General features: G+C 47.3%; 2 protein-coding genes across 2 annotated transcripts in view; both read right to left on the bottom strand.

Annotated features, from left to right (window-relative positions):
- Positions 1-128, bottom strand: part of MAN1C1 (mannosidase alpha class 1C member 1) — a 41,971-nt gene extending 41,843 nt beyond the window's left edge. Inside the window, exon 1 of the mRNA XM_010723414.3 lies at positions 17-128. Within this exon, the coding sequence (XP_010721716.2) occupies positions 17-128 (112 nt within the window). The remainder of the gene's footprint in view (positions 1-16) is intronic.
- Positions 129-219: 91 nt separating this feature from the next.
- Positions 220-12,843, bottom strand: SELENON (selenoprotein N). Its single transcript, XM_031556819.1, has 11 exons — positions 12,701-12,843; positions 11,802-11,929; positions 10,931-11,143; positions 10,144-10,268; positions 9,279-9,416; positions 7,587-7,668; positions 6,441-6,629; positions 5,380-5,485; positions 4,413-4,525; positions 3,620-3,721; positions 220-3,047 (listed from the first exon to the last, which is right to left on the bottom strand). Exons 2-11 carry the CDS (start codon positions 11,838-11,840, stop codon positions 2,877-2,879), a joined length of 1,278 nt encoding a protein of 425 aa, XP_031412679.1. The 5' UTR covers positions 11,841-11,929; positions 12,701-12,843; the 3' UTR covers positions 220-2,876.
- Between the last annotated feature and the right edge of the window lie 2,442 nt (positions 12,844-15,285).

Genomic DNA, 15,285 nt, shown 5'->3' on the forward strand with positions numbered 1-15,285 from the left:
CCTCGCCCAGCGCTACCTGAGAGCACAGAGCCGTGCCGCGCCCAGCGCCGCCCCTCCACGGCCCGGAAGTAGAAGGCCCACCGGAAGCAGAAGTCCGTCGCGCACTTCCGCTGCGGCTCCGCGCGCATGCGCCGTGAGCCCGTAGGTAGCACGTGGGATGGAGCGCACCCCTTCCACCCCGCCCCACCCGCTGTTTTGCAGGCAAGGACTGAGCGAGGCTGAGCTGGTGGGATCGCTTTAAGGAACGCGGCTACAGGCGGCCCGACAGCCCGGCGCACCGAGCGGCACCGGCGCACGCAGATCCAGAGGGGAGCAGCGCTGCTTTCCCACGAAATGCTGCTGGCAGACATCGGCTCTGACCCGTTTGTGGATTTAAGGCCAGAGCGTCACGAAGCACAGGAGATCGTGAAAAGCAGCATCGCCCTCCCCCTTTGGAATATCACAAGCTTACTGAAAAATATAGTAAGATTACAAATATAAGAGAAAACGCTTGGCAGATATTAAAAAAAAAAGTACCTCAGGTAACAGTTTCTGTCCAGAGCCCACTCACAGCAGTGGATGGAAGGTGACAGGTTGATTGGGATGGCTTGTGGTTCGTGAGTTAACACGAGGACACTGCTGTATCCAGGATTCTCCAGATTGCTCCAAGCAAAGGATGGCTGTTTGGGCTCCTCCTGCTTCAATTCAGCCGAATCCCTTCTTGCTGTGCTCACAGCACCAGGGAGAAGGGCTCCGGTCCCTCCTGTGCCTGCTGCTCCCTAGCTTTGCAGAACTGCTCCTGTACCCGATTCTCCAAGCCTTGAGGAGACAACCCTGAGTGCTCAGCCACTGCTCTCTCTGGTCCCTTCTGCTGCAAAACCAGTCATGCAAAACCATAAATGGAATGAATAAACACATATGCTGCTCTGAAGTCTGCAGCTAAGAAAAAAGTGAGAAATGAACAAAAACCCTCAGGTGAAGCTCTGTAAAAGCTAACACTAACTCTGTAAAAGATAACACTAAAGCAGTGCTTCCCAAGGTGCTGGATGGAGGTAGGCACTGTGCTCTGTCACTCTTACCTTGGTTCAAAGTCCCCAGAAAGGTCAGAGGGGGCTGAGCTGCCATGGTGACAGGAGCTTGGTCTCTTTAAATGCTGTCTGGAGGCTGATTTGACACTTTCCACAGCCACCACTAAAAGCACTGCCCGTATGTAATCCAAACCTGTAATAACTGCAGGCCACTTGGAGGGCTAGAAAAGTGTGGAACTAATGCATAGTTAAAAAGCCAGTACTAGGAAACATCCCACAGGTAATTAATCTCACTTAGGGCAATTAGCTACACTACACTAAGTTGTTCAAAGGTCCATCTAAACTCAGACTGATGAACTCCAGGGATCCCTTCCAACTTTATCCCTTCTGTGGTTCTGTGAATCATGACCCCAACATCCCTTCCAGGTCCTGATGCCCAAATGAAAGTACCCCCCTTTCCCCCAACTTTGGATTTGGTCCAACAAAACTGTGCTTCAGAGAGCAGAAAAAGCATCAATAGAAAGGGCTGCTTGCAGCCATCTTTTGAAGATGTTTTGTCTCACCTATCTCCAGGAATGTGCTTAACACACCATTTCTTTTACCTTTCCTTCCCTAAATTTCACTCACTGTGCAGTCAGCCATTGGTACAGAGGAGGAACAACTGCTCAGGATGTTTATAGATAAGAGCAATTGGCATTCTGTCCAAACAGTTCCTTCCTTGGGAAATGCTCCTGGCAGTTTCTTTAAAACTGATCCATTCTAAACCAGTCACTGCTCTCAGGATAAGGCTGAATCTCCCCTTCCTAAAGGTAACTTTATCATGGTATATGACTTGGAAAATTAGAGCAAACATGCACTGAGTATTTTGTCACTGCTGATGACACACTGGGAGAACAAGCTCTCAAAACAGGTGGGGTGGGAGTAGCTTTGGTCTGAACAGGAAGGGGGCACAGTTCATTAGTGTCCCATAGCCTGCAGGCACACCCTAGGACAGGTGGAGCTCGCTGCCAGAGGCTCTGGCCCTTAGTCCCCAAGTTAATCCATACCTAACATCTCTGAGCTGCACCATACCTCTAATGTCCCATTCTCCACTCCTAATTGCACCACATCAACCTCACCATCTCCATCAGCTGCAAAGATTGTGAGTGATTCAGCTTTTGCACCATGTCACTCAGGATAACCATCCCAGGAAGCTGGGAGGAGGCTACTTCAGAGATCAAACTGCAGCTAGATCTTCCTACTTCCACGCCTACACATTATCAGCTACAGTCCCATTACACACAGGTTGCCACTGCTGTCAATAGTGCTATCACAAAGAACTGGGATCCACGCCACAGAGCAGCTTACAGCTCAGTGCTGCTGGCAGGAAGCACGGCACACACCAGCTGCCCAGGGAAGAGCTTGCTGTCTGCATTGGATTCTGTGCATTTGCCCACACAGCAAGGGTGTGCATCACGATTGTTCAGTCATCACAGCAGTGCTGTTCTCTGTAACTCAACACACAGTTCAGCCCTTGAGATCAGATGTTTCCTGGTATGGCTGTAAAAAGAGTTTCATCCCAGAGTCTGAACAGGAAGAATATGAGGGTGGGTGGCAAGATGTATGCAGAGAGAATGTTTATAGATCCAAGTATTTTCACTCCTGTAAAAACTTGCCTGAACTCAAAAGGGCAGATGACATAAACTGGTGTCACTTGAAAATTTAGCCTTGAGCCAACACCTCCAGATCATCCACGGAAAAGCCCCAGTCCTGGAATTGTCTGCATCTTAACATCAGTGCATGGCACAAAGATGAGGAAGAACTGCTGCAATCAAAACGGATGTCTGAAGTGTTTGGCCAACTCCATGAGGCATTTGGGTGCCTTTGGTTTTAGTTCTGCAAGTAAGCTTTTGCTCTTTGCAGTCCTTCCTTAAGAAACTGGAGGTAAGTTGCAGTAGAAGGGTCATCAAAACTGGATGAGAAACTAAAGATACTACTTTCAACATCTTCAGGCTTCATAGAAGTAATATCCAGGAAGTAGTTGGCATTGATATGGTGAATCTAGGAGAGAAAACAGATGAGAAGACTTTAAAGGCCAGCACAATCTCCCATCCACTGCCATGGCACAGGTGACAAGACTGCAACAACTCTTAAAGAATCTCAAATTCTTTGCAAATGCTAATTCAGCATCTAGGATTCAGGTTTCTATTTCACAGTCAGACAAAGATGAACAAAAGACAACAGTCTGTTCTTTCCCTTGAGAGTGCTGACCCCTCATTTAGGTTAAGAAAAATATGAAGGTGATTTGGGAGAAATCACACAAGTGTGAAACTTAGCAATGAGTGCAAGTTGGCACATGGCAGCCCAGCCATGCTGACTGCTGGGGTGCATGCTATCAGACCAGCCTACATGCAAAACCAGCACTTGTGTTTAAAATGCCTTCCATTCCCCAAAGGAAACAGGACAGGGGTCCCACAGAGTCACTGTGTCATCCAGGAGAACAGCACACAGTCCTACAAAGCATTGAGGAGCCAGAGAATGGCTGAGGGAGCATGGCATTCACTTCAGGCTCTGCAGATGAGAGTACATTCTGGTGGGGAGAACCAAGAAAATTGAAGAGGTAATGATCATACCACCGTGCCATTGGGAAGGCAGATGATCATCTCCACAGGGAAGTTGTATTTTTCAAGGTGCAGGTCAGCCAGCTTGCTGTAGAACTCATTCTCCCTGTTTGTCTGTAAAGGAACCCCAAAGAAACACACTTTGTATACACCGAAACTAGCAGAAGAAAGCAGGAGGAATAAACCTAACATGAGAGCCACTCTGTAACATGGTAGCTGCCTCCATTTTCATGATCTGCTTTACTGTTCCCTTGCAAGTGTCCCCCTACCCTCACACTTCTGCTGCAGCTTTTCTCCTCCAATAATAAAATCATCCCATTACTGGCAGTTCCCAGGCACATGAACAGTCCAACCCCAGTTTTTCCCAGCATCTCCAGCTCTGTAACTGACCCCTGCTTTCAGCAAAGGCCGAGGGATAGACTCGTGAGTGGGGAAAGATGCAGTCAGGAGATCCAGGAGTCAGACAGTATTTGATTGCTTCCTGGATTACAGAAAAGTCAGCCTGCCAATAGCACAACAAGCCCTGGACAGGGCTTGGAGCATCTGGGAACAGTGAAACATCTGGTTTGTTTTTTTGTACCACCACCATGACAGAGTGAAAGGGATGACTGTGCTATTTTCTTAGCCAGCCTCTATTTGGTGTTTGTTTTGCCACTATGGTTACTAGAACACACAGGGCTTGGAACCAAAATCCCTCATCTGCAAAGGTGTGACCTCCCCTCTTCTGCCAGCACCTCTGTGCCAAGCACCACCTGCGTTCACCAGCACCAAACACAAAGAAAGCAGAAGGGGCAGTGACACTCACCTGCAGCTCTTCCAGCTCCTTCACAAGTGACCAGCTGCTAATGAAGCTCTCATTCAGCAGGGCGAGGATGGGCGAACTTTCCAGGACAGTCTCCCGGAGAGTTCGCCCCGAACCTGGCACACAAAGAGAGGCAGACAGTTGTTTGCAGTGACTCCCAGGCTGATTATTGCCACGATTCATGCCACTGCTGAGCTATTGCAGCAGCTGGCTCCCCCTAACCTGGCACACAGTCTTATTTCCCCTCTGTTGACAGTTTTCCATAGCTTACTGCTTCCAGTGTATGCTGCTGCTAAAGAAGACTCACCAGAGCAGATCCCACCTACCTGCAAAACAGCACAAGGACCAGGGCAGGAATGTCACAGGGGCTGACTGGTTTGGTGCTTTTCAAAAAAGATCAGACCCTGCACACTCACCCTGAATGCCTCTTGCTTTTCACGCTAAGCAGAGCAATCTGCTTAGAGAGTTTTTAAAGGCAGACAGGACAAAGATATCCACACCTCTCCCAAACATTACTCCTATCTTCTGTAGCACACAGGTTATTGGGCACACGGAGGAATAGTCACACAGCAGGACAATTCCAGGCCCATGCCTGGCTCTGGCTTCTCCCATGCAGGTGTCAGGGACAAAGCAGAGAGCAGTGTCTCTAACTCTGCAGATGCTGCCTCTACCTAAGCAGACTGAGAAGGGAAGAGGGAAGATCAAATCTACAGCTCTCCCTCAATAAAGGCACCTAAATTACTGAGCTACCTAGGGCTTTTCTCTAATAGATCTAATCTCAACACTGGGTATCTAAGCTCTGATCAGTAATTCCCCACTTCCAGCCCTTTTCTATCCAGGCATATGCAGCACTAAAATAAGTAACATAACATTTACAACTGGCTCCCTGTCCAGCTTCCTGACACCCAGCCCTTCTCAGACCCAGAATGAGGTACATCATTCCTTCAGCTGTTGTGGGAGAGTCCCTCACCTCAGCAGGACTGGTCATCCAGGGCACCCCACAGCAGGATTGAGTGCACCAGCTTCTTTTCTGCTTTTGCTCTCTCAAAAGCTTCTGTGAAGGGAAGATAGGAGACCTGGAGACAGATAGGAGACTTAAGAAACAAAGAACAGCCTATCCCAAATACAAACGGGATCTGAAGGAACCAAATCTTCCACACCCCAGAGAGGGCATACAACGACCCACAGCAGTTCCCATAGATCAAAGCAAATTCTAACTGTGGTGCTCTCCCCAAGGGGGATTTTCATCTTCCCTCACTACAGAGACAACGCGAAGCAGGGAGGCACTTCTTTGGCAAGAACAATCTCTTTTCCTGCTGACTTTCAGCTGGTCATCTTGTTACTGCTGCTCAAGCAGAATGCAGCAAGGCATAGCAAGTCTGAAGCATTAACTGTGTTACCATGTGACCCATATCATTCCTTTAGGAAACGTTCAGGAAGATAAAATTACCCTCAGGTCTGACAAACAGCTGAGGATACAGTGAGATTGTAACAAACCCCTCATAGCAAGTGGGCTTTTATTTGCACACCCAACTTGACACACTGCAGACAGCCTCCAGATGTGCCTCTGCAGGCTGGGAAACCTGAACTTGGGATATTTATCACAAAATTTCCCTGAAACAACTTAAAAAAAATGTTTGAGAAGGACCCTGCACAGAAAATGTTCCGATTACTCAAATGCAGGGAATTTTATCACCAATTGAGCAGGTGAAAGTGAGATTTGCAAGCTCAAGCACAAGGAGACAGTCATTGGAACATTCCTTGGCCAAGGAAGGAGTGACAGCAGCTGCCATCTGTTCCACAGGCTACTGTCATATTAAATAGTTTCTCTATATAACCCAATGCTATAGATCTGTGGTCACTGTAGGATGCAGCAGCATAGGGAGCACACACTGAGTTGCTCATACCACTCTGAATGCTGATCAGGTTGTGGCCTCTGGTTTCTGCTGGTCCTCAAAGTGACTGAACATCTCAGTAAAAATGACCTGCCTCAGTGAAACACGCCAATGAAATGTACAGCCTGTTCCTTACCTTCTTAAATGGATACATGGCCACTTCCAGCTTCTGGGCTGCCTCTTCCCAGGAGATTTCCTGCTGCCAGGTTATCTCTTCAAAGACAAACTGAATTGGCTCCCCTGAGGGATCCCTGCTGTCAATCACATTTCCATTCTCATCATAGATCACAGAGGGGACTGAGGGCCCTGTGGATTCCAGCTCCATCTGCAGGAGAAGAGGCTCAGAGTCAGACATTGTAGATATTCAGCTATGGGTTTTTCCTATACACCAGGACAGGATAAAGATGCAAATTAAGACTTTACAGTTCCTAATGAAGATAGAGACCTATCTCTCCTGGAGTTGCACCTGAACAACTGTAGATTTGTTTTATTGGGGAATAACAGGAAGGCAACTTCATTTCTGTCAGTTATTGTTTGCCTGTGCAATCTAGATTGGAAATGTATGAGATTTGTTCATCATGTGTTGCCATCTTCTGATTGGAGATTATTGACTGTGGCATATCAGACCCTCAAAATGATTAGAATCTGCAGAGCTAATCTTGTTCACATGATCAGCAAAGCCCTTATACAGTGTGTGCTTATAGCCACAAGAAGGTGCAACAAAGAAAGCTGTTCAGGAGCTCCCCTGTAGCTCAGACTTCTGGTACAATGGAAACTATTTTTTAAGTCTGCTTTCACTAATTTTGCTGATTAAAAATAAACATGGAATTTAGTTCAGGAGAAAATGGGACTGTTAAATTCAGGTATTCAAAATTCTGACTCATGTTTCCTGTCCCAAGAACTGGGATTACCACAAAATAGAGGAATAAGCTCATGCAGTTTCTAAATCCAGACACACTGTTGTACATACAGCCCTCTGGGCTCAGAGCCTGCGTTCGGCTCCCTCATCCCTTCTGCCTGCCAGTCAACTCTTTAAAAATAGACAAATTCATGTGACTCCAGGAGGTTAAGATTCAACCCACAGAGACCAACAGAGGGGTGTATAGTCACGTTGCTGCAAAGGACATACACAGATCAACAGAGAATATATTATTATATTGAAGCATTCGACAGAAAGCTCTAAGTAGCAAGGATAACTGAGGTTATGCAGCTCAGGCACACGGCAGCATAAATCCTTGCCAAGATCCAGCATGCACACAGAGGACTGAGTGTGGTTACAGACCTGAGGCAGGTAACCTATATCCACTTCCATGTTGCTGCCTTCACTCGCTCCATACAGCCACTCCATATCAACATTCAGAGACCTGCAAGTTGAATCCAGAATGTTCAGCCACCCAAGGCTAAAGCTGTGCATGGAAAATCCTAATGCTCTTCTTCACTGGCCCACACTGAGGCTCAGAACCTGTAGGTTCTTAGAGATGACAGTGTTTCCTGCACAAGATCAGCAACGGTAGATCCCTGCTGGCTCAGGGCCCAAACACCCACCCAACATTTCAGGCAAATGCATTCATACATTTGAGTAACATCAAAGTAAAGAAGAGAGAGGTATATTTGCACATCCTTCCCTACCAGCACTTAACCAGCACTTAACTTGCACATTCTGATCCCTCTGAACTTTTAAAAGTGTTTTTTTTTTTGGAAGCAAAAGGCTTTTTGTAAGGCGTTCTGGCAGAGCTGTAAGTGTCTGCTTGCTCTACTGAATGTGCTGACAGAGCCATAAGGACAGAGACACCAAGATTTTAAAATGTAATTTTCTCTCCTGCCATCACAGGCAAAGAGAATTGAGGCTCCTTTCCCCTAGAACACTTTCAGCTGCTTGCCAGAGATCGGGAATGAGCTGGTGTGAAACTGTACCATAAAATGAAACGACAAGCAGAAATGTTTTGAAGCATGTGCATCAGACTCTGCTGAACTTCAGGGCTTTCAGCCAGGCACTGAGATCATCAGGGGCTGCTGCCTCTTCAGACCCCTTCCACGCTCCAAGTACAAAGGGACAGTTCCTGGTGAATGAATCAGACCCTAAAATAAGTCAGGGATTCTCAGTAACTGCAGAGATGCATTTGCCGGTATTACAGACAACTGTAAAGCTCATTTCACTCAGATTTTCCAAGGAGTTGGCAGAAAAGCATCAGTTCATCCAGCTGACACACAAGGAGCCTTTGCAGCTTGCAAGAAAGCTTGCACTTCTCCAAGTGTCCTGGCCACAAGCAGGGGCTGCAGGGACAGATCAGACGATCACAGCCAGCCTGAAGCAGTGCTGATAACGAAGAGGCTGCTGTCTGTCTCTAGGGCAATATCAGGAAAATTTAAAATCACCATTCCCTTCTGTCTTCCCAAGTGGCTGCAGATACCTCCCTTCTGAGGTGGTGTGGCACAGTACAGCTCAGACTTGGATTCTCATTACAGTCAGGTTATACAAAGACATCAATCCCTTAGCCCCATTCATGCCCTGTGTTTCCTGTAATCTCTGCCCAGCTTGTCCCTCCCTCCCTCCTCAGTCCTTGTCCTTCTCTGCCTCTCCCAGGCCTGATGCTCCCCCCTCACACCTGTTGATAAGCAGAAGCATTCCTGAAAAAACTGCATCGGATCCATTTTAGGGAACAGTTCTACCTACAGAAAAACATGACAACCATGATGAACACTAGCAGAGAAGGATGTGCAAACAAAACAGAAGGCATAAAGCCTTTATGCTTTATCAGGCTGCAGACCTGTCTTTCCTGTACAGGCCAGGGATAACCATGTATCGCAGTGCTCTGCTCAGGGCTCTCAATGCACCCATGTTTTCAAATAAAAAGAGTCCACCAGCCTCCTCCCATGCACTGTCTCCACCTCTGCTTTGTACAGGACAGGATCCCAGAGTCCCTGGGCTTCATTTACCTCAGGTTTGTTCAGCACACAAAATAAACTGCTGTACCTCTTGTTAGGGACGAAGAGCTTAAACTCTCGCACATGGGAAGAATCCTTGGAGAGGACGATGTAACCTGTGAACTGGCCTGGGGAAAACCAGAAGGGGAAGTCTGGTGGCTCGTTCAGCTGGAACTCAGCATGGATCCTGAAACGAGATGGGAGCCATCAGCTCCAGAGCTGGGAGGAAGGGATCGTGCACTGCAAAGGACAGCAGAGAGAAGTGATCTGCAGGCACCAGAAAGTACAACTGAAGGAGAGAGGTTCGGTTCAAAAAGCTTTTCATGTCACACAACAAAGAAGGTAAAACTGGAGCAGATTCCCAGGGTCAGCAGTGTCGCTGGTACTGATACCTTTTGGAAGTGGGCAATAAGTGTACACTCAGCAAGGATGAATTACATTACGAGCCCTTGAAACACAGAAACAAACTCAGATGCCCTCAGTCTTCCTTCCAGTCTAATTGGGCAAGTAACAGTTGTATTTAACAGAGACAGTAAAACACGAAAACAATTCCACAGAATTCTCCCTTCCCTTGGAGAAACACTCTATCCCTCCTCTTCCTACTCGGAATTTCAATCAAACACATTGCTAAGTCAAGTGTGACAGCATACTGGTTGCTGTCCTCCACCTGGACAACACCAGGGATGCTGTGACCCTGGGAGAACACAGGTGCTACCTTCAGGCCTCAGGAAAGCATCACACACAGCTGCTCTCATCCAACTCCAGCCAGGGCACATCTCATCTAGTCTGGGAACAGGACTGCGTACAAAGCAACACGCACGCTCTCTGGCACATCGCAGCCTTCTCCACTCCCCTGAGATATGGTACAAAACAGAAGTTGTCCCTTCTCTAACAGGCTGGCCCCACGCCCTTACCTGAATGCTATGGTATAGTAGTAGGTGCTGATGGCTTGGATACAGGCCACGGATCCTTGGGGAGCAAAGCGGGTTTTGACGAAGGGGCGCGGGTGGAACATGCTCAGAAGCCTGTGGATTATGATCTATGGCAAGAATTGTAAGAGAGTAAGAATGACAGCACTTTGCCTGTCGCAGATAATAACAGGTCAGATGCAGCTCCAAAACAACTCCCCATCAGATCAGGAAAACAGGAGACTTGCTGTGACTTAAAAATTAGCTTGGAGTCCTACCTAGCCACAAAATAAGGAGATAAAGCCAGAGGCTTTCTTTAAAAATAAATCCATCTTCCACATTTTTTAATGCTACTCCTGCTGTTCACAAGATTCCATTATCCCAATTGGGTGAATGAGCATGCTAAACTGATCCACGAAGCCGTATCTAATCAATACTCCTTAAGAGTGAGTAAGCAATCAATAAACACAGACTGTGAAGATGTATCAGCTATGTGATCAGGGACACCTATTTGGGCACCCACACTGGCTTTACAACTAGACTAAGAAGTCATAAAGCAAAATGAAGTTCCTCCAGTCAGCCTTACAAATGACAGATACCCTGAGATGTTGCCTGCTTTCAGTTTTTACCTCTGGTTTAGAAGACAGTGCTCCTGGCTGTACCCTGCTGCCTTTGAAAGTCCAGTGAGACATAACGCAATAGCCTCGTCCATTCAATTTATCTGGGCTCTAAAGCAGTACGCATTCATACAAGCCACCTCTCAGATAAATGTGAATCAAATTTCGTATCTCACCTCTTTGCCTTTGGGAGGTGGAGGGTAAAACCTGTTGTTGGAAAGATATCCAGTGAAGATGTTCAATTCACTAGGAATTATCCACCACGGATCGCCAAGATCAAGTTTATTCTTTGGAGGAAGAAAGGCTTTAAACTGTCTGGCAAGCATCACACTCTTAGGGGATACAGGAGCAGTCCAATTCCTCAGCCCAGAAAGAGCAACGTGAGAGATCTGTCAAAAGATAACATCAGAGCCCAGCCTACAGCCCTCACACACACAGCAATGCTGATGGAGGTAACTGTGCTGAAGAGGAGAAAGAAAAAAAATATCGTATTTTCAATTCTTTGCACCACCCTGAACACCATCAAATAGTTCTGTCAGCTTTCAACTATGTGAGCAAAATGGGAGGCAGTGAACAGGGCACAACATCACTGCTTGTGGTGGAACCACCTCTGGTGTCTGCTTCAAGCTTCCCAGGAAGAGCAGAGCATTCATTCATTGGGACACAGTGGGGCTGAATGCACTGAAAACAATACAACACTGCAGAGAGCTGCAAGCTTCCTGGTCAAAGCACACAGCTAGACAAAATGCGATGGGTGAACAACTGGCTGACAAAGGGGTAAAGGAAACGGGGTCACACCGGGCTGGTGGCCAATCACTGGTGGTAGGGCTCCATTTTAGGGCCAGTTCTCATTGTTTCCATCAATGACTTGGATGCAGGATTTGAAGCTAACTGAGTGAGTCTGCTGGTGACACTAAACTGAGAGAAGATGCTGACTGTCTCAAGGGTAGAGAGGCCTTGCCTGTGCTCATTCCTGGTGATGCTACCAGCCCATAGTATATGGTTACATTGGTATTTCTGGCCCTACACACCCTGCAGGATACATACTCCCAAGAAGCCATCTTTGCTCTTTGTCATCGTTTCCATGACCAAAGGCTGGAATTTAGCCACAATGGACAACGTCTCCCCATTTGGATCAGGCACATCCTCTTCAAAGTCTGAGACTGGAGTAACTCCTAAACAAGGAAACAGAAATTAAGGCAGCTGTTTCCCCTCCCTCCCCTCTTAAACCATGGTAAAGTGATTATACATTTTTCCTGACTAATTTAGGAGCGCTGGGAGCTTCCCAGCTGTCACTACACTGCCTGCAATGGGGAACCCACCAGAACTTGCAGCCACACCTGGCTTTTGCTACATGAATTAAAGGGGAGCCCTTCTTTCAGTGGATGACACTCTAAACTCCACGGCTGTTAAACACTCTCATCTAATCTAAGAAGGAAAAGACATGTGCTTCAGTCAATTCATTAAACATAAGCAAACAACTCTCTGTATTTCAATTGTACTGTTAAGTTCTGCTGGATGTTATCATCACCACGCTTCCCCCTGCTTGGCACCACCAAGAGACATTTGCTATGTGCTGACACAGCCTTCAAACACGACCTCTCACAGCTGCTATGAGAGAGAATGCTGCAGCAAGAGAAGCATATGATTGAAATAGGATTCACTAACAGTATTGGCCTAGCCTAGGCTGAGCTGTATTTGTTGCATTTATCCATCCCAAATCTCCTATAAGCTCCAGACAAAGTAACTTACATGCTCTGCTAGGCCAGAAATGGGACCTTTAGTCTTACAAAAACTGAACTTTGTGAAAGTAGCATCTCATGCTTAAGCCTTTTCATGAGCAGTCTCTCTTCATGTAAGCAAGACCCAAAACAGCACCCAGAAAAAATAAAGACATCAATAAAAATTGCTTCTGCTCAGTCTGTGCAGAGAGAGCTGAAACGAACCTGTCAGCTTCTCAGCTATCGGCTTGAACTCTTCTGGGCTGAGGTACAGATCGTTGTTTGTGTCCAGAGAAGAAAAGAGAAACAGCCCCTCACTGCCCAAGGACTTCAGCGCCAGCTCCTACATAGGGAAGAAAGGGGAAGTGAGGATCACTCCTCTCCCAGACGCTCATTCTGAGCATCTCAGCTTCAGAGTTAATTTGCATTCTTTCCAGACCACAAGCAGTGATCAAATGAAAACATTAACATCCCTTGGCAGGATTTTGTCTCCTGTGTCACGACTGGGCCAAGATTTTGGCTCCTTGCTCCACAGGTATCACTACCTACCTATACATCAGGAAGCACAACTCAACCACCTTCTCCAGACACTCCTGTAAGATCCCTGTGCCTCAGTCTCTCCCTCTGTAACACTTGGTGGGACAGCCTGCAAAGCCCACATGGAGATCCCCCAATGGCAAACAGCAGTGGCATGCACTGAAATGCAAAGTCTCACTTGAAATGGCCCCAGAAAGGCTAGATTCTGCTAGACTTTTCCACTCTGCAGCACTTATCATTGACAGAAAAAGAACAACTTGCAGGCAGGGCAAGAGAGCTCCACGTTGCTGTGAAGGAAAGAGACAGCAAGACAGACCAGTTGCATCACTGGAAGCCAGCAGATCTCACCTGGTCTCTCATTTTGGGGCAGCTTCCCCTGCCACACCAGTAAACACCTAAAGGACAAATATTGTCATCTGCTGTTCAATTGTTTATTGTTTGCTGCACCATTTTCATCCCCACAGCTCCTGTCTGTTTATTTTCCTGTCTGTTACCTGCCAGTCAAAAGCAGCAGTAATGCAGCCCAGAAGGCTGTGCTCCCATCATCTGCAGCAACAGAAGCACTTAAGAGCCTCCCAGGGTGATTTCAGGACTGAGCAGATAAAAAAAAGCAAAGACACTGGAATACAAACCAGAGATCTGGACTCAGACATGACTGAATAAAGGCAATAGTACAGAACATGGAATGTGGAGAAGAGTACACAGGAACTCCACAGCTCCAAATAAGAGTAAAGAAATATGAGGGTTATTTATCTACTGAGAGGAGCAACCCATTCAGGAATTTCCATGTTTCTAAAGCCAAAACCATGCCTTTATTCTCCAGATGAATGGGACAAACATACATGGGGCTCTACACAACGTTTTCCTGAGCAGCTGCCCTGTTAGCTGAGAGCCAGGTGACAGGGTTATGTCACGAAGTGCTGGACCAGATTCCAGAGCTTGCTTGGGCCTGGCACATCCTGCACCATCCTTACAGTGCAGCCAAGTGTATAAGTTGTGCACAATGGCAACCTCCTCTGCAAAGGAGGCCATGCAGGCTGTGTGCTAAGCTCTAACGAGATGGGCCACATCCTAAGCCCATCAATGATTCCCTGCTGATGAATCTTTCAGAGCCTCTCTCTTTTGCACTTCACAGAGAAGGACCTCAAGGGATGGAAGGCAAATGAGCAACAAAGATTTTAGCTGGTGAGACCACCTGCTGCTGTAGCATTAGGAAAACGACACGATAATTTGCTTAACAGGGCTGGAGGCAGAAAGAGAATCAGTTATGTCCCACACATGCAGAACATTTCTGAGCAGTGAAGGCAGCAGAATATGAGGAAGGGAACGTGGGGGCCAGGCGTTAAGACAGTACCATCTATCAGTCCATAAGAATGGAGAGCATACTCCAATAACCAGAACCACGTGCTTTAAGCGAGCTGAAGAAAAATTAAAAGCTTTGTTCTGTTTACATTTTTTCTCATCTCCAGCACTGCCCAGTCACAACCTGCCACAATACTGATTCTGTGGCCACCAATCCCTGGCTGCCTTCACAGCCCATTGGGAGCCAACAGCACATCTGGAATCACCTCAGCATGGCAACCGTTGCCATCACCCTGGTGACCATCTCTACCACAGCGGGCACCTCAGCCCCACGACGGAGTCCTCAGCACTGTGATCACAGAATCACAGAATGTCAGGGATTGGAAGGGACCTCAAAAGACCATCCAGTCCAATCTCCCTGTGAGAGCAGAAGCACCTGGATCAGGTCACACAGGAATGCATCCAGGTGGGTTTTGAATGTTTCCAGAGAAGGAGACCCCACAATATCTCTGGGCATCCTGTTATTACCCTTACTGTGATGAAGTTTTTTTTCTCTCATATTTATGTGGAACCTCCTATGTTCCAGCTTGCACCCCTTGTTCCATCACTGGATGTCACTGAGAAGAGCAATGACCTCATTGCTCTTCAGTACTTAAAGGGAGCCTACAAACAGGAGGGGAATCAACTCTTTGAAAGGGGAGATAACAGCAGGACAAGGGGAAATGGTTTGAAGTGGAGGGAGGGAAGATTTAAGCTGGATGTCAGGGGAAGTTCTTTACAGAGAGAGTGGTGAGGTGCTGGAACAGCTGCCCAGAGAGGCTGTGGATCCCCATCCATCCCTGGAGGTGTTCAAGGCCAGGTTGGATGGGGCCCTGGGCAGCCTGGGCTGCTATGAAATGTGGAGGTTGGTGGCCCTGCATATGGCAGGGGGTTGGAGCTTCGTGATCCTTGAGGTCCCTTCAACCCTGGCC

The sequence above is a fragment of the Meleagris gallopavo genome, chromosome 25 (genome assembly GCF_000146605.3).
Source record: "Meleagris gallopavo isolate NT-WF06-2002-E0010 breed Aviagen turkey brand Nicholas breeding stock chromosome 25, Turkey_5.1, whole genome shotgun sequence".
In the NCBI taxonomy this organism is placed as follows: Eukaryota; Metazoa; Chordata; class Aves; order Galliformes; family Phasianidae; genus Meleagris; species Meleagris gallopavo.